Source organism: Scomber scombrus, chromosome 23 (genome assembly GCF_963691925.1).
Source record: "Scomber scombrus chromosome 23, fScoSco1.1, whole genome shotgun sequence".
NCBI lineage: Eukaryota > Metazoa > Chordata > Actinopteri > Scombriformes > Scombridae > Scomber > Scomber scombrus.
In genome coordinates this window covers 1,528,205-1,552,777 of record NC_084992.1, presented here as the reverse complement: position 1 = coordinate 1,552,777, position 24,573 = coordinate 1,528,205, and the positions used below count along the sequence as shown (strand labels likewise).

Genomic DNA, 24,573 nt, shown 5'->3' with positions numbered 1-24,573 from the left:
AACAATATGACAGAATAAAGTGAGTAAAACCGGAGATGTTAGGAGTAAAAGTAAATTAAAAAATAATACATTTATCTAACGCCCCTATTTTCCCTGCTCAGATGGTACAGTCCACACAGAGCTCATTGGTACGTCACGTACGTCCGACCAGCGGCGGGAAAAACGCCGAACGTCACGTGACACGAGCCAACATAGCGACCAACATGGCGACGTAGCTTAGTAACAGCAGCAGCAACGTCCGATACCAAGACACGTTTAGTAGGCACACTCCCAGAGGCTCATAACTGGGTAACAGAAGCTCATAACTGGGTTACAGAGGCTCATCGTCACTGGGTCACCGGTCAGTAAAGTAATAACCTCCTAAATTAAAGCTGAATAACTTTGTAACGGTTAATCTGCCTGCTGCTAGCTGAGGTTAGCTCCCGTTGCTAACATGTAAACAATGAGTCTAACGTGCTGCTAGCTGATGTTAGCTCCTGTTGCTAACATGTCTGTATTTGTAAACAATGAGACTGAACATGCTGCTAAAAGCGAAACTGCTGATAGTTACATCTTCACTTCACACCACACAGGATGACATAACACTTTAATATTACAGTCATGGTGGAAACTCATGTTAAAAACCTGCTTTAATCTTATTAATATCGATTTCTACTCAAGTTTTCCTAGTATGTGTTAAATCAGTCAGTGGGTCCGTGTAAACACTGACAGCTTTCCTCCCTGTCATCATTCCTCCTGTTAAATATCATTAAAAAGATGCATTTAAAAGCAGATGTGAAGCTTTCATGCAGCAGTTAGTCATATCAAGTGAAATCTGACACATTTACAGTCTGTTTTAGCATCAAATTCCCTCTTAAATACTTATGATCAACACACTGAATCAGCACATCTGAACATACTACAGTAATAATTATAATATATACATAAACATACAGCAGTAACAGCTCATCAGTGATAAGATGGCGCTTTACAATTTTACGTGTTTTACTTTCTCTCACAACCTGAAATGTTTCTGTAAAGCAAACACAAGAGAAAGCTTCTGTTCTTGTGTTGTGTAAAGGTTAATGTTTGTTGCCCTTTAGTGAGTCTCTCTGTGTGTGTTTCCTCCCGCAGGCTGACCGGTGCAGCAAAGGTCGCCGGTTTGATTCCCTCCCTGTGGTCGAGCTGTGACGCAGCAGCAGGATGGCCGACTTCAAAGCAGGAGATCTGGTGTTCGCCAAGATGAAGGGCTTCCCCCACTGGCCTGCTAGGGTACGCACACACACACACACACTGAAATACACACACACTCACACACACACACACACACACACACACACTGATTACTCTCTGCTGTGTGTTCTTCAGGTCTGTGATTCCTCTAAAGGCTACAAGAGGCGAATTCCCGTCTACTTTTTTGGGACGCACCAGATGTACGTACACGCGGCTCAGTGACATCACTTCCTGTTTAGATTTTGGATGGATTTTAACTGCGGTGTGTTCTGTTGTTCCTCCGTTTCTCTCAGAGGAACCCTCCCGCCGGAGAACGTCGTTCCCTTCGCCGGGAACAAGAAGAAGTACGGCAGCGGCGTTCGTATCCGAGGCTTCGATGAGGGAATGTGGGAGATCCAGAACACGCCTCGGATCGGCGTGTCGATCAAAGTCAGTGAATCGCAACGTCTCGTTATCAGTTTAAATTGAGTTCAGATATTAAAGGACGACATATTTTATCAATGAGTCGGTTTAAGTCGTTTGATCCTTCAAAATAAAATGTCAGAAAAAGGTGAAACTTGTTCACGTTGGTGAAGTTACGTTCTTCAGAGGCAGAAATACGACTTCAGGGGTTATTAGATGTTTATGACTTGAGACTCAAACACACTCACACACATAGACATACACACTTACGCATTCACAAACACACTCACACACTCACACATACCCAAACTACCAATCATGAAGCTTATTTTAAATGACCTAATCATGCTTTCTTGTTTTTAGATCGTTTACTTTAGCAGCTACTGACACACATTTTACGACTTGTAAAACAGTAGTTTCGTTGGCATAGCAACATTAATGCTACACTGTCGGAGTCGGTGTTGATCTGACTTCCAGATTAGAATCCTGTCTTTTATATTCAGTTAACTTCTGGTTGTGTCGTCTCCTCAGTTTCCAAACAGGACTGGCATGCAGAGTCCTTCTAAAGCTTCACCAGCGAGGCCGACTTCTCCCACTAAAGCTACACCCACTAGACCGACTTCGACTCCCAGTAAAACCATCGCTGCGAAGCCCGACAGCAAACCGGCTGCTGGCAGAAACACTCCGAGCAGAGTCACAAGTAATAAACAGGAAGCTGCTTCTGCTTCTGCTTCTGTTTCTGCTTCTAAAACTCCGACGAGATCTTCATCGAGGATCACCGCGGAGAAACCGACAGATAGCAAACAGACGCCTGAAAAGGTTTCTAAAGACGTTTCTGCTGCAGAGAGCGCCGTCGCTACGACAACCAGGAGCAGAGCAGCTCGAGATCCTGAAACATCTGCAGCGAGCACGTCTGCAGAGAGTAAAAACAAGGTGAGAAAAGTTTGGGATGAATTAATATATTAAATGTTTTATGTGTTTATGTTGTTGCCGACAATTCCCTTCCTGACCAGCAGAGGGCGCCACAGACTGCTGAGATTTTTGTTGTTTTCTGCTCTTATTTTTATGCTGTTTCATGTTTTTTTTCCTCTTTTTTCTTTTGATGCTTTTACTTCGTAGCTTTATGACATTCGTATCAAATGTAAAGTGCGTTAGAAATAAAATGTTTTATTAATATTATTATTAAAGACATAAATATGTTTGTTTTTATCTCCTCAGTCATCATCAGACACGACGGAAACAAGAACTCGCTCCAGATCTGACAGACAGAAACCTGCGGACGTTAAACCCGTTTCCACGGTGACTCGTGACATTACGTCCGAGAGGAGAACACGAAGCAGCGGCGAGGCTCCGGAGATTAAAACTGAAGATACGACGCCCAGCAGGACCAGGAGGAGCAGAGCAGCCGAGTCCCAGGTAACGACACCACTGATCAATCAATCATTTAGGTTGACGTTTTGTAAAGTGCTGCAGTGAGTTCGTAACGTAGCTGGAACTAGATCTGTTAACTGTTGATGATGATGATGATAATAATAATAACAATAATAATAATTAGGGTTGTTTTAACAAATATTCGGTATTCAAATATAATTCAAACTGTAAAAAAACCTCCAAAACAATCGAAAGCTGAAATTACTATTCCACTATGTATTTTTATATAAAAAGTTTAGTTATTTAGCAGCTAGCTGAGAGTTTTAACGTGTTTCTTGGTAATGTTGTGATGCCCTCTAGTGGACAGAACATAAAATAACCACGTTGACAGTAACACATAAACCTGTGTATAAATACGTTATAAATATTAATAATGGACTAAATCTGAGCATTAAAAATAAGTATAATGAATTAAATTAGGGTTAATAGAGGAAGATTCCCTGCCTCACATTTCTGGTTTTACTCTCTTTATTATATTTAATTATCTTTTTATTCCGATTTTTTACCATTCTTTCTACCTCTGCTGTTTCCTCATTGTAGATTCATGAGAGTTATAACAGCGTTGTGTTTTTTTTACTATGTTAAGAACTTTGTGTTGCGTTTCTAATTATTATTTGTTTATTTATTTGTTTGTTTTAACTTGTTTTTCAGGTTGATGTAGAACAGCAGAAGAAGAAAACAGCTGTTAGTCCTCCCGTCTCTCCTTCAGGTAACTCAAACACAAACAGACTGTTTATTAAAATGTACAAAAAAGTCGATTATTTTAAAGATTGATCCAAAAAAAAGAAGCTTAAGACAAACTCAAACAGTTTGTTTTTTTACAGCCAAGAACGACAGAAGTAGAAGAGGGAAGAAGACGGAAGAAAAAGAGGAAGAAGAAGAAGAGGAGGAGGAGGAGGAGGAAGAAGAAGAAGAAGAGGAGGAAGAAGAAGAAGATTCTATGGAGACCCAAGGAGTGAAAAGAAAGAGAGAAGATAAGGAAGAGGAGAAAGTAGAGAGGAAGAAAACGAAGCAGGATGACGGAAAGAAAGAAGAAGCGACAGAAGAGAACCAAAGGATGAGGACGAGAGGATCTGAGAAGGAGGACCGGAAAGAGGAGGAGGAGCTGGAGAGAAAACAACAAGTCATCAACGACAGGACAATGAGGAGAGAGATGAGGGCGAGAGAAAGGGAGAAAGAGGAAGAAGAGGAGGAGGACAGAGGAGCGAAGAGGAAGAGGAAAGAAGAGAAGGAGGACGACTCCGCGGGAAAGAGAGAGGAGACAAAGAAGAAGTCGTCGTCAGAGAGCGAAGGGATGAAGACGAGGAGAGCAAAGGAATCATCTGAGGAGGACGAAGATGATGATGAAGAAGAAGAAGAAGAAGAAAGGATGAAAGAGAAGAACACGGAGGAGAAAGAGGGAGGAAGTGATGTGGACAAGGAGGTGAGACTCGTTTAAAGTCTTCCCTTCGTTTTCTAAAAAAGTTCGTTCAGCTTGTTCATCGGATTTTGAAAAAACGTCATAATGCTAAAGATGAAATGCGTGAAAACAATCAAACGCGTAAAGATTGTCAAACACCGTCCAAAAAGTAAACCGGTTTAATTATAGTTCAAAACTTCACTTAAATAAAGACAAAAATAATTAAAGATTTCCTGTGAACAGAGACGTTAAGTTGGCCTTTTTTTTCGTACGTAAAACTTTCTGGAATACGAACAAAGTTTGCAGGGGTTTTTTGTTTTGTTTTAACGTACAAACTTTCAAACATCGTCCAAATAGCATAACAAGTTTAATTATAGTCCAAAATTCAACTTAACTACTTAAATAAAGACAGAATATTAAAGATTTCCTATGAACAGTTTTGTTAAGTCGGCCAATTTTTCATATGTAAAATTTTCTGGAATATGAACAAAATTTGCAATTTTTGGGCAACAAAAATACTAAATGTACATTTTAACCATAGACTGCATATAAGAAATGGACGTAACATCCGTGACGTCACCCATTGGTTTGTGGACTGCTGCTCGGAGGCCAATAGTATCGGATCTGAGCAGCGCCATCTTGAAAATTTCAGGTGCATGCTGGGAAAAATAAAAACAGGGATTCTACTTATATGGGCATCAGGAGGAGCATGAGGCGCCCTCCTGAACCTGTGAACCAATCAACCTGTCAATCACGATGTAGCCACGCCCTAATGCATACCCTGCTTTATCGTCACATATAAAATCAGGGAGGCCAAAATGTCCCAAATGAACATCATACTGCATTGAAGAAGGCTTTAAACTAGCGATTGAGACCATAAACACATTTTGAAAACGTTTACTGAGGTTAGAAATCAAGTGAGAAGTTGGTGAATTCTCCATTGACTTGTATAGAGACGGAAGTCCTTTTGACACCAAAACGGTCCCCCCCTGGTGGCCTTTTGATAGAATGCAGTTTTAAGTTACTTCCGCGTTGGCATCGTTTCAGAGGACCGGAACTCCCCGCCTGGTTAAAACGTGTAAAAGTACCAGTGTGGTTAATAAAATTACAACATTCATTATTAATAGAAGCATTTTTGGGACGAATACTTTTATAATGTAATCCTGTTTTTACTTCGACAGCGACGCCTGGCTGCCAAGAGGGAGAATTTGTTAAAATCTCTGAGAGGTTTGCTGAAGGCCAAGAGAGGAGTGAGGAGGAGGGAGGTGACGAAGAGCGCTCAGTAAGACTCCCCCCACACACACACGCACACACACACAGTAGTTAAAAGAAGTGTGTTTAGATGTTAAAATGTTTGTTTTCTATCAGGAACGCCGCAGACGGAGCGAAGATGGAGACGAGAAAGACGGGAATTCAGAGGACGACGGTGAAAGATTTAAAGATGATGGGCATGAAAACAGACGTGAAGGTGATGATCGGAAAGAGAGCGACGTTGGAGAGAAGAGAGGAGAAGAAAGAGGAGAAGAAAGACAGAGGTGAACCAGTCGACAAAATGAGGAGCGGAACAGCAGAGGAAGAAGAGAAGAAGACGAAAGAAAAAGAGAGCGAAGTGAAGAAAGACGAGAGGAAAATAATCGGGAAGATCGTGAAAGTGACGGCCGGACAAGGAGCGAAGGTTCAGGTGAAGACGATGATGGGAGGAACGATGGTGACGACGACGGCGGCAGCAGCAGAGGAGGAGAAGAAGAAGAGGAGAGAAGAAGAGAAGGCGGATAAAAAGACGATAGACGAAAAGAAAAACGAGAAGGAGGCGGACAGAGAGAAGAGAGGGAGCGCCGAAGAAGAGAAGGAGGCGGAGAGGAGACCTGAAAGAACTAGAGCAGCGATGGAGAGAAAGAGCAATGAGGAAGACACGAAGAAAGCGACAGAAAGAGAGAGGAAGAACGAAAAAGGAGAGGAGGAACGAAGGACGACGAGAGAACAGAGGAAGAGCTCGGTGGAGAGAGAGAAGAGAGGGAACGGCGAAGAGGAGAAGGAGGCGGACAAGAGACCTGAAAGAACTAGAGCAGCGACCGAGAAAAAGAACAACGAGGAAGAGACGAAGAAAGCGACAGAAAGAAATAAGGAAGAGGAGGTAAAGATGGCGACGAGAGAACAGAGGAAGAGTTTGGTGAAGGAGGCGGAGAGAGAGAAGAGAGGGAGCGCCGAAGAGAAGAAACAACCAGATGAGGTGAAGAGGAGGTCTGAAAGAACGAGAGCAGCGACGGAGGACAAGAAGGAGGAGAGGGAGACTGAAACGGGTGAAGTGGAAAGAATGACAACTAGAGAACAGAGGAAGAGCTCGGTGAAGGAGGTAGAGAGAGAGAAGAGAGGGAGCGCCGAAGAGAAGGAGGTGGAGAGGAGGTCTGAAAGAACGAAAGCAGCGACTGAGAAAAAGAGCAGCGAAGAAGAGATGAAGAAAGAGACTGAAAGCGAGAAGAGCGTGAAAGGAGAGGAAGAAAAAATTATGACGAGAGAACAGAGGACAAGTTCGGCAAAGGAGACAGAGAGAGAGAAGAGAGGGAACGCCGAAGAGAAGAAACAACCCGATGATGTGAAGAGGAGGTCTGAAAGAACGAGAGCAGCGACGGAGGACAAGAAGGACGGAGAGAAAGACGAGAAGAAAGCGAAAGAGAGGAAGAACGAAAAAGGAGAGGAGGAAAGAATGACGACGAGAGAACAGAGGAAGAGTTTGGTGAAGGAGACTGAAAGAGAGAAGAGAGGGAGCGCCGAAGAGAAGGAGACGGAAAGAAAGAACACTGAAGAGGTGGAGGGAGAGAAGAGAGGGAACGCCGAAGAGAAGGTGGAGAGGAGGTCTGAAAGAACGAGAGCAGCGATGGAGAGAAAGAACAGCGAGGAAGAAATGAAGAAAGCGACTGAAAGAGAGAAGAACGGAAAAGGAGATGAAGAAAGAATGATGACAAGAGAACAGAGGAAGAGTTTGGCAGAAAGAGAGAAGAGAGGGAGCGCCGAAGAGAAGGAGGCGGAGAGAGGGAGTGCCGAAGAGAAGGAGACGGAGAGAGAGAAGAGAGGGAGCGCTGAAGAGGAGGAGGCGGAGAGAGGGAGCGCTGAAGAGGAGGAGGCGGAGAGAGGGAGCGCCGAAGAGAAGGAGGCGGAGAAAGAGAAGAGAGGGAGCGCCGAAGAGAAGGAGGCGGAGAGAGGGAGCGCTGAAGAGGAGGAGGCGGAGAAAGAGAAGAGAGGGGGCGCTGTAGAGAAGGAGGCGGAGAAAGAGAAGAGAGGGAGCGCCGTAGAGAAGGAGGCGGAGAAAGAGAAGAGAGGGAGCGCCGAAGAGAAGGAGGCAGAGAGAGAGAAAAGAGGGTGCGCCGAAGAGAAGAAACAGCCCGATGAGGTGAAGAGGAGGTCTGAAAGAACGAGAGCAGCGACGGAGGACAAGAAGGAGGGAGAGAAAGAGAAGACAGGGAGCGCCGAAGAGAAGGAGAGAGAGAAGAGAGGGAACGCCGAAGAGGAAGTGGAGGTGGAGAGGAGGTCTGAAAGAACGAGAGTAGCGATGGAGAGAAAGAACAGCGAGGAAGAAATGAAGAAAGTGACCGAAAGAGAGAAAAGTGAAAAGGGAGAGGAAGAAAGAATGATGACAAGAGAACAGAGGAAGAGTTCGGCGGAAAGAGAGAAAAGAGGGAGCGCCGAACAGAAGGAGGCGGAGAGCGAGAAGAGAGGGAGCGCCGAAGAGGTGGAGAGGAAGTCTGAACGAGTAGAGAAGAAGAGCGATGAAGACGGTACAAAGAAAGCGAGTGAAGGAGAGAGGAAGAACGAAAAAGTAGAGGAGGAAAAGATGATGACAAGAGAACAGAGGAAGAGTTTGGTGAATGAGGCGGAGAGAGAGAATAGAGGGAGCGCCGAAGAGAAGGAGGCGGAGAAAGAGAATAGAGGGAGCGCCGAAGAGAAGGAGGCGGAGAGAGAGAATAGAGGGAGCGCCGAAGAGAAGGAGAGTAAATCTGAAAGAACGAGAGCAGAGACAGAGAGAAAGAGCAGCGAAGAAGAGATGAAGAAAGCGACTGAAAAAGAGAAGAACGAAAAAGGAGAGGAGGAAAAGATGACGACTAGAGAACAGAGGAAGAGTTCGACGATGGAGATAGAGAAGAGAGGGAGCACCGAAGATAAGGAGGCGGAGAGGAAGAGTGACGACAAACAGAAGAAGAGCGATGAAGACGAGACGAAGAAAACAACTGAAAGAGAGAAGAACGAAAAAGAAGAGGAAGAAAGAATGATGACGAGAGAACAGAGGAAGACTTCGGAGGAGAGGGAGAAGAGAGGGAGCGCCGAAGAGATGGAGGTGGAGAGAAAATCTGAAAGAACGAGAGCAGAGACAGAAGAGATGAAGAAAGCGACTGAAAAAGAGACGAACGAAAAAGGAGAGGAGGAAAGAATGATGACGAGAGAACAGAGAAAGACTTCGGAGGAAAGAGGGAAGAGAGGGAGCGCCGAAGAGATGGAGGCGGAGAGGAAGAGTGACGACAAACAGAAGAAGAGCGATGAAGACGAGACGAAGAAAGCGACTGAAAAAGAGAGGAAGAACGAAAAAGGAGAGGAAGAAAGAATGATGACGAGAGAACAGAGGAAGAGTTCGGCGGAGAGAGAGAAAGTGGCGGAGAAGAAGAGTGACGACAAAGACGAGAAACAGAAGAAGAGCGATGAAGACGGGACGAAGAAAGCGAATGAAAAAGAGAGGAAGAACGAAAAAGGAGAGGAAGAAAGAATGATAACGAGAGAAAGGAGTAAAAGAGAAGAAAAGAGTGAGAAAGAGAAAGAGAAAGAAAGAGTGAGCGCAGACCAAACGACACAAACAGCCGATGAAATGGCAGAAAAGGGACAGACGACACAAATAAGTGCAGAAGAAGAAGAAGAGAAGAGCGCCGCTTCGGGTGGAGAGAAGGATGAGCCGACGACGATGAAGCAGCTGCAGAAGAAGAATCCGACGCTGACGGACTCGATGCTCCACAGAATCCACGGAGACATTCGGATCTCACTGAAGACCGACCACCCGGTAACACACACACACACACACACACATATAAATACACACACACACACACACACACACTGTAACACTGACGGATTCTGTTTGGCTGTCAGGCTGCTGTATGGTTTATAGGAAGGATTCTGATTGGCTGTTGTATGGTTTATAGGAAGGATTCTGATTGGCTGTCAGGCTGCTGTATGGTTTATAGGAAGGATTCTGATTGGCTGTTGTATGGTTTATAGGAAGGATTCTGATTGGCTGTCAGGCTGTTGTATGGTTTATAGGAAGGATTCTGATTGGCTGTCAGGCTGCTGTATGGTTTATAGGAAGGATTCTGATTGGCTGTTGTATGGTTTATAGGAAGGATTCTGATTGGCTGTCAGGCTGTTGTATGGTTTATAGGAAGGATTCTGATTGGCTGTGAGTCTGCTGTATGGTTTATAGGAAGGATTCTGATTGGCTGTCAGGCTGCTGTATGGTTTATAGGAAGGATTCTGATTGGTTGTCAGTCTGCTGTACGGTTTATAGGAAGGATTCTGATTGGCTGTCAGGCAGCTGTACAGTTTATAGGAAGGGTTCTGATTGGCTGTCAGGCAGCTGTATGGTTCATAGGAAGGATTCTGATTGGCTGTCAGGCAGCTGTACGGTTTATAGGAAGGATTCTGATTGGCTGTCGGGCTGCTGTACGGTTTATAGGAAGGATTCTGATTGGCTGTCAGGCAGCTGTACGGTTTATAGGAAGGGTTCTGATTGGCTGTCAGGCAGCTGTACGGTTTATAGGAAGGGTTCTGATTGGCTGTCAGGCTGCTGTGTGGTTTATAGGAAGGATTCTGATTGGCTGTCGGGCTGCTGTATGGTTTATAGGAAGGATTCTGATTGGCTGTCGGGCTGCTGTATGGTTTATAGGAAGGATTCTGATTGGCTGTCAGGCTGCTGTATGGTTTATATGAAGGATTCTGATTGGCTGTCAGGCTGCTGTTTGGCTGTCAGGCTGCTGTATGGTTTATAGGAAGGATTCTGATTGGCTGTCAGGCTGCTGTACGGTTTATATGAAGGATTCTGATTGGCTGTCAGGCTGCTGTTTGGCTGTCAGGCTGCTGTATGGTTTATAGGAAGGGTTCTGATTAGCTGTCGGATTCTGATTGGCTGTCAGGCCGCTGTATGGTTTATAGGAAGGATTCTGATTGGCTGTCAGGCTGCTGTATGGTTTATAGGAAGGATTCTGATTGGCTGTCAGGCTGCTGTATGGTTTATAGGAAGGATTCTGATTGGCTGTCAGGCTGCTGTACGGTTTATAGGAAGGATTCTGATTGGCTGTCAGGCTGCTGTATGGTTTATAGGAAGGATTCTGATTGGCTGTCAGGCTGCTGTACGGTTTATAGGAAGGATTCTGATTGGCTGTCAGGCAGCTGTATGGTTTCTCCTCTATTGTTGTTATAGTTATGGTGTGAACTCCTCCATCCACTGGAGTTAGATTGATATTTAAAACTGACGACGGCCCTTTAATCTGACCACAAACCTCACATCATGACTCCAAATGAATCATAATGTTAATAATGTAGGAATAAGACCGACTGACTACCAATGATCTCAGCAAACATCACCAGACTGTTTACATCTGTATTAAAGTGTCTTCTCTGGATCTGTTGTGTTTATGTTTTTTGTGTTCGTGTTGCAGGACATCGGTAAGTGTCTGAAGGCGTTGGATCAGCTCAGTATGGTTTATGTGACGTCGCAACACGTCCAGAGACACAGCGAGCTCGTCGCCACCTTAAGAAAAGTACGTACACACACACACACACACACACACACACACACACACACACACACACACTGTAACGTTTATTTTACAGGTCCTTTAATTTTATACTAACTTTTTGGTACTTTTGTAACTAGTTTGCAGATATTCAACCCTCCTGTTGTCCTCAGGTCAAGGAAGGAAGGAAGGTAGTGATGAAGGAAGGAAGGAAAGGACGAAGGAAGGAAGGAAGAAAGGGAGGAAAGAAGGAAGGATAGGAGGAAGGAAGGAAGGAAAGAAGTATGGAAGGAGGAGGGAGCAAAGAAAGAGGGAAGGAGGGGAAGAACGAAGGAAAAATTAAAGAAAGAGGAAGGAAAGAAGGAACCGTCGTTAAGTTCTTTCATTAAATTCCTCCAAATTACTCTGAAAGTTTCCAGGTAATTAGTGTAAATTAAGTGTTATATCTCTGAACATGAGTTTAGACCAGGCGGGGAGTTCCGGTCCTCTGAAATGAAGCCAACGTGGAAGTAACTTAAAACTGCATTCTATCAAAAGGCCACCAGGGGGCGACCGGAGAATGGAGAATTCACCAACTTCACACTTGATTTCTAACCTCAGTAAACGTTTTCAAAATGTGTTTATGGTCTCAATCGCTAGTTTAAAGCCTTCTTCAATGCAGTATGATGTTCATTTGGGACATTTTGGCCTCCCTGATTTTATATGTGACGATAAAGCAGGCTATGCATTAGGGCGTGGCTACGTCGTGATTGACAGGTTGATTGGTTCACAGGTTCAGGAGGGTGCCTCATGCTCCTCCTGATGCCCGTATAAGTAGAATCCCTGTTTTTATTTTTCCCAGCATGCACCTGAAATTTTCAAGATGGCGCTGCTCAGACCCGATGATATTAGCCTCCGAGCAGCAGTCCACAAACCAATGGGTGACGTCACGGATGTTACGGCCATTTCTTATATACAGTCTATGCTTTAGACTTTCTAACCGGTCCTCTGCTTCTTCAGATGCGTTCCTACCGGGCGAACCAGGCCATCATGGACAAAGCCTCGATGCTCTACAACCGCTTCAAGAACGCCTTCCTGGTGGGTGAAGGCGAGGAGGTGGTGAGCGCCGCCTTCCTGCGCTCGCTGCTGGTGGAGAAGGAGCAGGAAGAGGCGCAGCGGGCCGAGCGCTTCAGGGAGCGGATGAAGAGGGAGGAGCTGCTGCAGGAGGTGAAGAGACGCATGGGACAGGTGAAGGAGAGGAGGAGGACTGATGGAGGAGGAGGAGAGGGAGAGGAAGAGGAGGAGAAAACAGAAGGTACAGAAATTAATACTTTGGTAAACGTTTCCCACATAAATACATTAAATAAATACATTTTATTACGCAACAAATGCTGCAAAATATTAAATAATTAAATCACTAATTATTATAATTAATAGTTTTAATGAACAATCTCAGCTCAAGCTCCACTTACTAGCTTTATCTAATCATCTGCTGATGAAGACCATATGATACAAACCACAAAAAGATAGTAAGGGGACGTTGAGTTGAATTTTATTTTCACTAATTTTGTCAATAAAATGAATTTTTTACAGATAAATTTATGATAACAGGTAATTATTATATTTTAAACATTTGTATTAGATTTTTAACTTTAATAATTCTTTATGAATATTGTTATTATATTAAATGAAACACATTTAAATAGTTTGTCTGTTATATTTGCTTTACTATGAATTATTGTTTATTTACAATGAAATATAGAAGTTTGATGTTTTGAATTATATTATTTTATCATCATAAATTAACAAAATAATATATTACTTCATTATTTATACAATGGCAACTTAAAATGCTAAATTCTGATTGGCTGGAAACCAAACACAGGTGGATGTTTGCAGTTTTAAACCAGCTATAAACATCCAAAAAATAACCCATTAAGACTTCCTGTTACCAAAACTAACTTAAATTGTTCAGATTTTGGACTTGAAATAGTATAAAAACCTTGAAACATTTCATAAATTTACACTACAGCAACATTAAATGTGTAATATGTGCAGTAAAAGCATCAAACTAAACTTTAGTTTTTATAAGAATCATATCCTTTTTTTAAAGTCTAAATTTTAACTTTTCTAACATTAAACTCGTGTATATTTATAATTCAGACAGTTTTCTATGTTTTCACACACGTGTTGACGCTTTTTAAAAAGTCGTATAAATGTCAAACTTTATGTTTATTGTTCACAGCTCTTCCGGCTCCAGTGGACTCTTCCTGCCTGGACTGAACCATCTCTGTGCTGAGAGGGGGGGGGGGGGGGGGGGGGGGGGGGGTGAAGGTGCTCGACCTGAAACACACACTTCTCAACTGTTTACCTCATCAAACATATCACATGCATTTCTCTGATTACTTCCTGTTGTAAATAAACCAGAGTTACAGATCCTGACACATTAACGGTCTGTTAGCATTAGCATTAGCACAGGTGCCATTATTACACACAGAATGACTCATTTCCACCAGAAACATATTTATTTTTACACTTCTTCTTCATCAAACCCCCAAACATGAGTATTACAGACTTTAACCGGAGCATTAATCTTCTAATTTTAAGTTGCACCTTTATCTCGTCATCTATTGGCTCGTGGATTTCGATGATGTCGCATAATTACAGCCGAGCCTGAGCCGTACGTTAAACCCTGACATTATCTGTTTAACTTATCTTTAATCTAACTTAAACACCGTAATAACTATTTTTCTCCTGTAATGCAGGACCGCGATACTGCACATCCTGATCCTTAAACGTCCTCTGAACATTTTACTCACTCGGCTGCATCTAAAATTAGCTGCAGAAAGTCGTAGTGAGTTTTAAATTACAGTGTGCTTTAAAGCAGCTGTCAGGTGTTTTAAGACACACATGAAAAACTGTGAACTTGTCCTTTTTAAAACAGAACATTTAAAATCAGAAAAGGAGTAAAAAACTAAAAAATCAACCCTTCAACTTTCAGTTAAAGTTGCGATTTGAATGAAAAAATATAACTTCTAAAAAATGTCTTTAAATCCGATTTTTTTTAGTCCCTTTTTTTTTCTTTAGTTGCTTTTACTTGTCTTTTAATTGAGCTACAATAACGTCAGCTTGTGTTTTTCGGCTCATAAACATCGTCTGAATACTTTACTCATTCGGCTTCGTTTAAAATTAGCTACAAAAAGTCGTAGTTACAGTTTTTCATGTGTATCTTAAAACACTTAAAATCTTGTGAACTTGTCCTTTTAAAACAAAAATTTAACATCAGAAAGGAGTCAAAGCAACTTTCGTCTTTCAGTTAAAGTCACAATTTAAATGTGAAATATAACGTCTAGATCATTTGTATGAATCTGAATTTTTTCGTATTTTTTAAAAACATACATTTTAGCATCGGGAAGGCGCTAAAAATACTAAAAATGAAAAAAAACATGACGATTTGAACGAGTTCCTTTTTTGTTTTTAGTTGCTTTCACTTGAAAACATTTTCTCCTTTTTAATTGAGCTACGATAACGTCAGCTTGTGTTTACATTTCAGCTTTTTTAATAGCGTAAATCTGGTAAACCGAACCTTTCTTATTGTAATATTTGGTGAACTGAACCTTTTTAAAATCCTTCACCATAACCCTCATCTACCTCTGCTTACTATTATCTGATGTTATGAAAGGGTACATCTTCAATTTTCTGTTGTTTTTCTTTTTTTCTTCTTCTGTGTAATAGTACTTATGGGGACTTCGGGTCCCCGTAAGTCTGTATAAAATCAGGTGTAAACTCACACTCCTCGTTCGTTGGTTTTAAAGGTGCACAGTGTTTTTTCACATCTCTTAATCTACAGATAAATACATATGTTTGAGTATATTTACAGTAGAAAAAAAACTGAAACGTTTATTGTGTAAAAAGGGAGAACAGGAAGTGATGGTGCTCATGGGAAATGTAGTCTTTTCTTTTTTTGTTGTTGTTGTTTTTTTGGGGGGTTTGTTATATTTGACATCAGATTGTTATGAAACCGACACTCACATCAGCTTTAAACCATAAATATCATTAAACAACCTCACGTTCACACTTCCACGGCTGCCGAGGACCTGGTGCCTTGCTCAACGGCACAGCGGCAGCATCAACGCTAACAGACGACTGTTAGTTGTTAGCACAGTGTTAGCATAGCATTAGCGTAAAGCAAAGTTTGTATAGCAATATATTTTATTCTGTATTTTATTGTGACTGTAAGATGTTTTTTCTACTTGTACGCAGTTGTTACAGTTGTTTCTACATGGTTCTCACCGACTTAGCCGTTTTTTGTAAATATGTAATTTTTATTTACAGAGATTTTTTTTACGAGTTTTTTGACGTGTTGAGTTTTATTATCTGTGAACGAGCTGAATATTTACATTATATATACAGTATATATATATAATACCGTAAATAAAATGTCAGAGGTTCAACATGCAGTTTTTTTACAAGTAAGTAAAGTAAATAAAGTTTGGACGTTATTTACTCGCAGGCGTCTCTGAAGCTGTCAGGTCACGTTTATGATTGTTTCTGTCTTCCGTTAACTGCAAATAAAGTTTAATAGAAAATTTAAAGTATACGTTTCCTGTTTTGGGTGCAAAGTCCAAGTGGGTCCATCTACACGACACGCCCACTTTACTATATGACACACCCACTTTAGTATATGAAACACCCGCTTTAATATATGACACACCCACTCTAGTATATGAAACACCCGCTTTAATATATGACACGCCCACTTTACTATATGACACACCCACTTTAGTGTATGAAACACCCGCTTAACTACATGCCACACCCACTTTAGTGTATGAAACACCCACCTTACTACATGACACACCCACTTTAGTGTATGATACACCCGCTTTACTACATGACACACCCACTTTAGTGTATGAAACACCCACTTTACTACATGACACACCCACTTTACTACATGACACACCCACTTTAGTATATGAAACACCAACTTTAGTGTATGAAACAACCGCTTTACTACATGACACACCCATTTTAGTGTATGAAACACCCGCTTTACTACATGACACACCCACTTTAGTGTATGAAACACCCACTTTAGTGTATGAAACACCCGCTTTACTACATGACACACCCACTTTAGTGTATGAAACACCCACTTTAGTGTATGATACACCCACTTAACTACATGCCACACCCACTTTAGTGTATGAAACACCCGCTTTACTACATGACACACCCACTTTAGTGTATGAAACACCCACTTTAGTGTATGAAACACCCGCTTAACTACATGCCACACCCACTTTAGTGTATGAAACACCCACCTTACTACATGACACACCCACTTTAGTGTATGATACACCCGCTTTAGTGTATGAAACACCCACTTTACTACATGACACACCCGCTTTACTACATGACACACCCACTTTAGTGTATGAAACACCCACTTTAGTGTATGAATCACCCGCTTTACTACATGACACCCACTTTAGTGTATGAAACACCCGCTTTACTACATGACACACCCACTTTAGTGTATGAAACACCCGCTTTACTACATGACACCCACTTTAGTGTATGAAACACCCGCTTTACTACATGACACACCCACTTTAGTGTATGAAACACCCACTTTAGTGTATGATACACCCACTTTAGTGTATGAAACACCCACTTTACTACATGACACACCCACTTTAGTATATGAAACACCCACTTTAGTGTATGAAACACCCGCTTTACTACATGACACACCCACTTTAGTGTATGAAACACCCACTTTACTACATGACAAACCCACTTCAGTGTATGAAACACCCACTTTACTATATGACACACCCACTTTAGTGTATGAATAACCCACTTTAATGTATGACACACCCACTTTAGTGTATGAAACACCCACTTTCGTGTATGACACACCCACTTTACTAGGAAGGGAGGAAGGAAAGGAAGGAAGGATGGAGGAAAGAAGGAAGGAAGGTAGGAGGGAGGGAGGAAAGAAGGAAGGAGGGAGGGAGAAAAGAAAAGAGGAATGAAGGACAGAGGAAAGAAGGAAGGGAGGAAGGTAGGGGGCAAGGAAAGAAGGAGGGAGGGAGGAAGGAAGGAGGGAGGGAGAAAGGAAAAGAGGAAGGAAGGAAAGAAGGACAGAGGAAAGAAGTACTTTTACTGTAATACTGCATACTACATCACTCATAATACTCGTAATGGACTTTACATTGTTTTATTGGTACTTTTACTGCAGTAAATAATCGGAATACTTCTTCCACTGCTGTTCAGATGATATAAAATATAAAATATGACATAATTAAAATGTACTTCAGTGTGATTGTGACACAAGCTGCTTCTAAAAGAGGAGAAATGAAGAGCAGTCGTGCAGCGTTGTGTGTTATTGTATGTCAGCGGTTTGGTGGGCGGAGAGAAGGAAGCAGGAGGTGTGTTTTCCTCTCAGTGTGTGAAACGTAGACGCTTTTTTCTCCTTCACGGAAGAGAGTAAAGAGAGAAAGGTAACCGACAGCACAGACAGCACCGGGCAGAGCAGCGCGAGCAGCAGTCACATAGCAGAATAACGGAGAATAAAGCGCGGGGAGATCCTGCAGATGTGCAGCCGGTTAACGAGCAGCTGGACGCCGCTGTGACCGACAGAAATGGGACGGAGGTTTTCTTCCTGATAGGAGCTTCAGCAGCAGCGGTGGAACCAGGCTGGCCTGCGGACGCGAGGGGGGACATCCCAGGCTCAGACATGGCCCACGTAGGCAACGGAGCCGCGGCCGAGGAGGAGGTGAGTTTCCCCCGCAGAGCTGCAGAGACGCACCGTCATGTTTCATTATGGCTCATTCATAATGGAAACCTTCATGTTCCTATTAGTGATGCTCAGTATGGAGACTGTATCGTCCTATCGCAAATATCGGTTATTTCTCGATTAATCGGTTAAAATGGTTAAAATTGTTTCCCAAACGTCAGTATGTAACCTGAGATGTTATAGAAGACTAAAGAAAAACAGGAAATGTTCAAATTGAAGAAGCTGGAAGCTGAGAATTGTTGTATTTTTTTCTTATAAAATGACTTAAAACCATTAATGGATGATCAAAATAGTTGTAAATTAATTTTCTGTCAGTCAATTAATCGTCTAATCATTGCAGATACAGTGAACTCCCATATGATGTCACAATTATGTCTCAATTATGTCTTATTTCAAGTTTAAACCTTTATATTCTTATTAGTGATGGTTAATATGGAGACTATCGTCCTTTAGTAAATACCGATTACTTTCTCAATTAATCGGTTAATTATTTGGTATGTTTGCTTTACATTGGTGGTCCTATAGTGACGTACTACCTAATGTTACAATAATATTCAATATTTAAGGGTAACTTACATATTCCTGTTAGTGATGTTTAGTATTGAGACTCTTATCATTCTATACTAATTATCGCCTATTTTATTGACTGAAATATTCACATTTAAGAAGCTGGAATCAGAGAATTTGGGCTTTTGTTCTTAAAAAAACTTCTCAAAATGGTTAACTGATTATAAAACTCCTAAATATTCCTTTAATACTGTAATATTCCTGGGCAATATGTAAATATTATATCGATATCGTGATATGAGACTAGATATCGTGATATTGCGATGTGGCATAAGTGTTGTACTTTCCTGGTTTCAAAGGGATTTACTGTAATTCTCTGAACTGTAGCTGTTCTATTATGTGCCTTTACTCACTTTGTCATTATATCCACCTTACTGATGATTAAGAAAAAATTGTGTAAATATAGAAAGCACCAATAGTCATCACTACAATATTACTGTAGTATTTATATCAATGTATTTGGTCAGAAGTACTGTGATACCTGATTGTGTCCATATCGCTCAGGCCTAGTTCTCTGTTAATAACTGTATCTGACTCTTTTATCACCACATTCTTAACGTACATTTTGTCTGTTATATTAAACATTAACTTTTGTTATATGGTTCCTATAAAACTCCTACACGCTATAATAAAGCACCAGTCAGACATCGTTGGGTTAACTTTACTCAGCAGCAATCTATGACTTTGAGTTACTGTTAAACACAACAAAGCTTTAGCTAAAAAACTGTCGAAAACGGTTGTTTCTTGTACAAATATGACATTTAAAAGATACACAACGTATCTGTAATCAATAACAAACAGTGACATGTACGTTTAAGAAGAGTAGAGTAGATAATAAGAAGCTTTAGTTTGAGTAAACAACACAAAAGTCAAATAAAAACAATGTCAAAACTGGCTCAGAACAACTAACATTATCTCAGTATTGTGTTGGTGCTCTATTATTGATTGATGATGATTATTTAGTGTGTATATAATCTCATATGTTCGTATTATTCTACTTTCTCTATATAATGCATATTGTGTCTGTGGTGCTCAATATGTATTTATAGATTATCATTATACCATTATGTTCCTACAGCTGCTGTTGTTTCTATGCTGGATTATCAACCAGCACAGTGGTCAACTAGCCCAACCGTCAGTGTGTCTGCTCTGGTTCTGGTTCTGGTTCTGGTTCTGGTGCTTTAAAACTCAGTATTAACGGGTACGATATGATAAAAGCTCCTATTTAATCCAATCATCTTGAAGAGGTGTCTCAGAAAAAGCCCCAAAATCTAGTTTTAACATCAGTTTTGTGTTTATATGTTGCGTCTTAATTCATTTATTTGCTTAAAACCTCCTGTTGTCCTCGAGTCAAGGAAAGAAGGAAGGAAGGAAAGGAGGAAGGAAGGGAGGTAGGAGGAAGGAAAGGAGGGAGGGAGGAATGATTGAAAGGAGGAACAAGGAAGGGAGGAAGGAAGGAAAGAAGGAAGAAAGGAAGGTAGGAGGGAGGGAGGAAAGGAGGAAGGGAGGTAGAAGCAAGGAAAGGAGAAAGGAAGGAAAGGAGGGAGGAAAGCAGGAAGGGAGGAAGGAAAGGACGGAGGAATGAAGGAAGAAAGGAAGGTATGAGGGAGGGAGGAAACAAGGAAGGAGGGAGGGAGGGAGAAAGGAAAAGAGGAAGGGAGGAAGCAAGGAAAGAAGGACAGAGGAAAGAAGGAAGAAAGGAAGGTAGGAGGGAGGGAGGGAGGAAAGGAGGAAGGAAGGGAGGTAGAAGGAAGGAAAGGAGGAAGGAAGGGAGGGAGGAAAGAAGGTAGGAGGGAGGGAGGAAACAAGGAAGGAGGGAGGGAGGGAGAAAGGAAAAGAGGAAGGAAGGAAAGAAGGAAGAGAGGAAGGAAGGGAGGAAAGAGAGATGAAGGAACGAAAGAGAGAAGGAATGGAGGAAAGAAGGAACAGTCAAAACAGACGGGGTCAATTTGACCCGGGAGGACGACATGAAGGTTAATCAAACTAACAAACAGCAAACCTACAATATATAAGTGTTTATTTCTTATGTTTTTATTGAGAGACTTTTCTGTGTGTCGTCTGTTTAATACAACACTTCATCACACTCTACTGACAGATTTCACTCTGATTTCCTTCTAACTGCTTCCCCTCACCGCCCTCATTTACGGCTTATTTTCCACATCACATGTTTGATTTACAGAGGCGGCCATGACGGTCCCAGTAATGTGTCCGTCCTGACTGACAGTGATGATGTCATCGGTTTACAGTGACAGCAGCTGAAGGTGTTTCCCAGCAGTAAATCTTCTCTGTTGTAATGTTTAGAGGTGAACGCAGGTATAAAATGAACTGTAGATCTTCCCAGTTCAGCACCAGTTCAGCTCCAGTTCAGCACCAGTTCAGCACCAGTTCAGCACCAGTTCAGCACCGTATAATCAGCTTTAACCTTTGTGTCGTCCCCCCGGGTCAAATTGACCCCGTCTGTTTTGACTGTTCCTTCTTTCCTTCCTTCCTTCCTTCCTTTCTTCCTTCCTTCCTCCCTCCTTCTCTCTTTTTTTCCTTCCTCTCTCTTTCCTCCCTTCCTTCTTCCTCCCTTCCTTCCTTGACTCGAGGACAACAGGAGGGTTAAGTGAGATGATACCATCAGGCTCTCGTGTGTGTGTGTGTGTGTTTGAGTGTGTGTGTGTGTGTGTGTGTGTGTGTGTGTTTGAGTTTATGTAAATGGCAGATCAGGTTTCAACCACACGCTGGCTTCCACTCAAACTAACACAGGAAGATGGATAAGAATATGATGATTGCTTCCTAAACAAACATCTCTTCTGATCCATAATGACTGATGATGACATCACCGACTCGTGCTTTCAGGAGTTCAATATGTGTTGTCGTGGCGCAGCAGTCATCCCTGCAATCCTGCCCGGTTTCTGACTGGTAGCATGATGCAATTCAACTGCCGCGGTTATTTTTTAACCTTTATATTTCTAGTAAAGCTTGATGGTCCATCAGAGGCCGTATTGTTCAAACTGGGAGTGTCCCAGTGCAACTACTGTCTGGGCATGTTTCAACGTCTTTGGGGATGCATGATATATTCTAAATCCTGTTAAATGTTCTTTAAAGGTGTCGAAGGTGTTCTTAGTCAGCCTGAGAAGATTTCAGGAGCTTTTTATTGTTATAGATTCGAGCAAATCCATGTTAATCCTGCAGCTTTACGAATCTGCTTCATAGACATGCAGAGACACGAGTAAAAAGGAGGAAGACTGGAACAGAGGAACAGAAAGAAGTGGAGTTTCTGGTGATTTCTGAGATCAGGCAGTCTGAGCTGCCTCATAAAGACTTACATGGTTGGTTCTTCCTCTCCGATCGAACATGTGTAGTCGGTATATTGGATGTTTGGGGTGATAAACTCAGACTTTTTAGGAAATATATTGCAAGGTGTCTGAAGAGGCCTGAGAGTTTATCTGTCTGTAAGCACCTCTAAAGAGAACCTGAGACATTTTTGGTGATTATTTTTTCATTGGTTATTTTGACATGATTATATTCACACATGGATGCATAAAAAGTCACTTAAGTGCATCACATAGGACTTTATTACATCATGCTGCCCCTCCCCATCATGCCCATAACCCTCCCACTAACCCTCCATCCTCACTGATGGGCCGAAATTATACCAAATAAATCAATGACATAATAAAACAGCTCTTACATGCAACCACTGCAGCATCTGAAAACCTCCAGGACCTCAGACTTTGCTTTAAGGGCTTTCAGGGTCTTTGTGGCAGTTTGGAGAAAACCCAACAGAAGTCTTGAGTTTTTTGGAGGACTCAGTTTTAAGAAGTCGGGACAAGATTATAACTTGTGCTTCAGGAAAGTTCAGTGGATCTGTGTAAAGGGATTTAGGGGCTTTAAATGTTTAGAGAACATAAAAACAGCATAAACACACTAATTATTGTTGCTATTTATGTTCCACTCAGGCATAAAAACAGGGTTTAATGTGTATTCTTCATTTTTATAAACATCTTTATCTTTATTATTTTAACACATTGACCCATCAGACCTCAGAGTATCTACTGAACATGTATCTTTATCAGCAGGGAGGTGTTACATTTCAATGTTGTGAGGTTTATCTGCCTTAACTATGGGGGTTCCTTTGGTCCCTTTGGGGGATTTTCAATGACATCAGTCACTGGAATCAACCAAATTGATCAGACTTTTGGTCCCTGGCATCTTTGAAGCTCACTCTCGAATGGAGCTCTTGTATGTCATTGGTATATTGTGATTGCTCTCCTCAAGTTTGGTTGTGCTGTATGCTGAGATGAGGTTTGTTATGTCACTGTTTATTTATTTATTTGTGGTTGTTGAGTTGGTTGTTTTTTGTGCTGTCACTGCAAACCAAGTTTCCCCTCGAGGGACAATAAAGCTCTGAACTGAACTGAGCACGAAGGGTATCAAGACCCTTTTATCAAAAGTGGTGCGAGGCGTCTTTGCAGAGGCATCAGAGTTATTTGAAACCTGGTTTCTAGCAGTACCCGAGTATGTTTCTTTGGGTCCTTGAGGTGGTTCAGGTGGTTACACTGAATTTAGGCGTCTTTGAAGAGGTTTAAGGTGCTTTTACAGATTGTTATTGAGATTTAAAAGGTCATTGGGGTGGATGTAGGTGAGGTTGAGTCGATCTAGAGTTAATAGAGACTGTCTAAACACTGGATGGTCTTGTAGAAGGTTTATAATATAATGTGGACGAGGTCTGTGGTGTCCTGCGTCACACCTCACCAGTTTATCTGCCTTTGGTCCCTTTGGGGATTTTTCAATTACATCAGTCAATACATGAGCACGAAGGGTATCAAGACCCTTTTTATCGAATGTGGTGCGAGGCGTCTTTGCAGAGGCATCACAGTTATTTGAAATGTGGTTTCTAGCAGTACCTGAGTATGTCTCTTTGGGTCCTTTAGGTGGTTAAACTGAATATAGGCGTCTTTGAAGAGGTTTAAGGGGGTTGTACAGATTGTTATTGAGATTGAAAAAGTCATTGGAGTGGATGTAGGGGAGGTTGAGTCGATCTAAACACTGGATGGTCTTGTAGAAGGTTTGAATTGTCTCAGTCCCAAGTGTCGCCTTAGTGAGACTTTTTCTTGGTATCATTCTTCCTTCCAGACATTCCAGGCTGATTGAGTGACTAAATCCAGCATCTTTTTTGTTTACAAGCCCAATTTGGATGATCAGATGGATGATGTGGACGAGGTCTGTGGTGTCCTGCGTCACACCTCGCCAGTTTATCTCCTCATCGGAGCTCACAGACGCTCCTCTGTCAGCCTCCAATCTAATTCATTTCATTACGGAGGAATTCAGCTGACTTTGGTTGAGTCATCCGGTCGCGCTGCCCAGCAACACAACAGTAAATAGCAGATAATCGCAGACAGGAATTAAAGGAATGACGAGAAATACAGAAAAAGCAACATGCAGCGAGGTGGTCCAATGACTTTTCTATGACCCCCTTTTTATGCAACGTCAACCAATGAGTAATTATTTATTCTAAGACTCTCAGGTATGATTGGAATGTAAATAACAGCAGTATAGTTTTACCTTCATTCATCCGGCTTCACATTCACACAGACTTTCTATTGTTGGACGTTCAGCAGCTCAACGGTTTGGATCATAATCTGAACGTTGCTTAACCTCCGTCTGTTTTGACTGTTCCTTCTTTCCTCCCTCCCTCCTTCTCTCCTCCCTTCCTTCCTTCCTTCTTTCCTCCCTTCCTTCCTTCCGTCTGTCCTTCCTCCCTCCCTCCTTCTCTCCTCCCTTTCTTCCTTCCTTCTTTCCTCCCTTACTTCCTTCCGTCTTTCCTTCCTCCCTCTCTCGTTCTCTCTTTCTTTCCTCCCTTCGTTCTTTTCTCCCTCCCCTTTTCTTCCTTCCTTCTGTCCTTCCTTCTGTCCTTCCTTCTTCCCTCCTCTGTTGGTTTTCTCTATGTTATTTATGTGTAATGGGTCTTAAGGGTTCAAGGTTCCACAGTGGATTCTGATCTTTCTGGTCCTCCT

General features: G+C 42.0%; 2 protein-coding genes across 2 annotated transcripts in view; both read left to right on the top strand.

Moving 5' to 3' along the window:
* Window positions 1-206: 206 nt before the first annotated feature.
* Window positions 207-14,408, top strand: LOC134006278 (trichohyalin-like). The gene is made up of 13 exons (XM_062445364.1): window positions 207-340; window positions 1,114-1,251; window positions 1,348-1,412; window positions 1,506-1,641; window positions 2,146-2,547; window positions 2,833-3,030; window positions 3,697-3,754; window positions 3,870-4,468; window positions 5,626-5,726; window positions 5,813-9,485; window positions 11,140-11,241; window positions 12,217-12,511; window positions 13,442-14,408. Exons 2-13 carry the CDS (start codon window positions 1,183-1,185, stop codon window positions 13,477-13,479), a joined length of 5,736 nt encoding a protein of 1,911 aa, XP_062301348.1. The 5' UTR covers window positions 207-340; window positions 1,114-1,182; the 3' UTR covers window positions 13,480-14,408.
* Window positions 14,409-17,719: 3,311 nt separating this feature from the next.
* The window catches only part of LOC134006107 (tetratricopeptide repeat protein 39B-like), a 27,902-nt gene continuing 21,048 nt past the window's right edge, over window positions 17,720-24,573 (top strand). The window contains exon 1 of the mRNA XM_062445189.1: window positions 17,720-17,983. Within this exon, the coding sequence (XP_062301173.1) occupies window positions 17,945-17,983 (39 nt within the window). The 5' untranslated portion in view covers window positions 17,720-17,944. The remainder of the gene's footprint in view (window positions 17,984-24,573) is intronic.

What these genes read in the sequence shown, in the direction of transcription:
- LOC134006278 (XM_062445364.1), top strand. Translation starts at nt 1,183, where the DNA reads ATGGCCGACTTCAAAGCAGGAGATCTGGTGTTCGCCAAGATGAAGGGC. An exon ending in GGATCGGCGTGTCGATCAAA is followed by an intron (nt 1,642 to 2,145) that starts GTCAGTGAATCG and finishes TCGTCTCCTCAG; the next exon opens with TTTCCAAACAGGACTGGCAT. An exon ending in CACTGAAGACCGACCACCCG is followed by an intron (nt 9,486 to 11,139) that starts GTAACACACACA and finishes TTCGTGTTGCAG; the next exon opens with GACATCGGTAAGTGTCTGAA.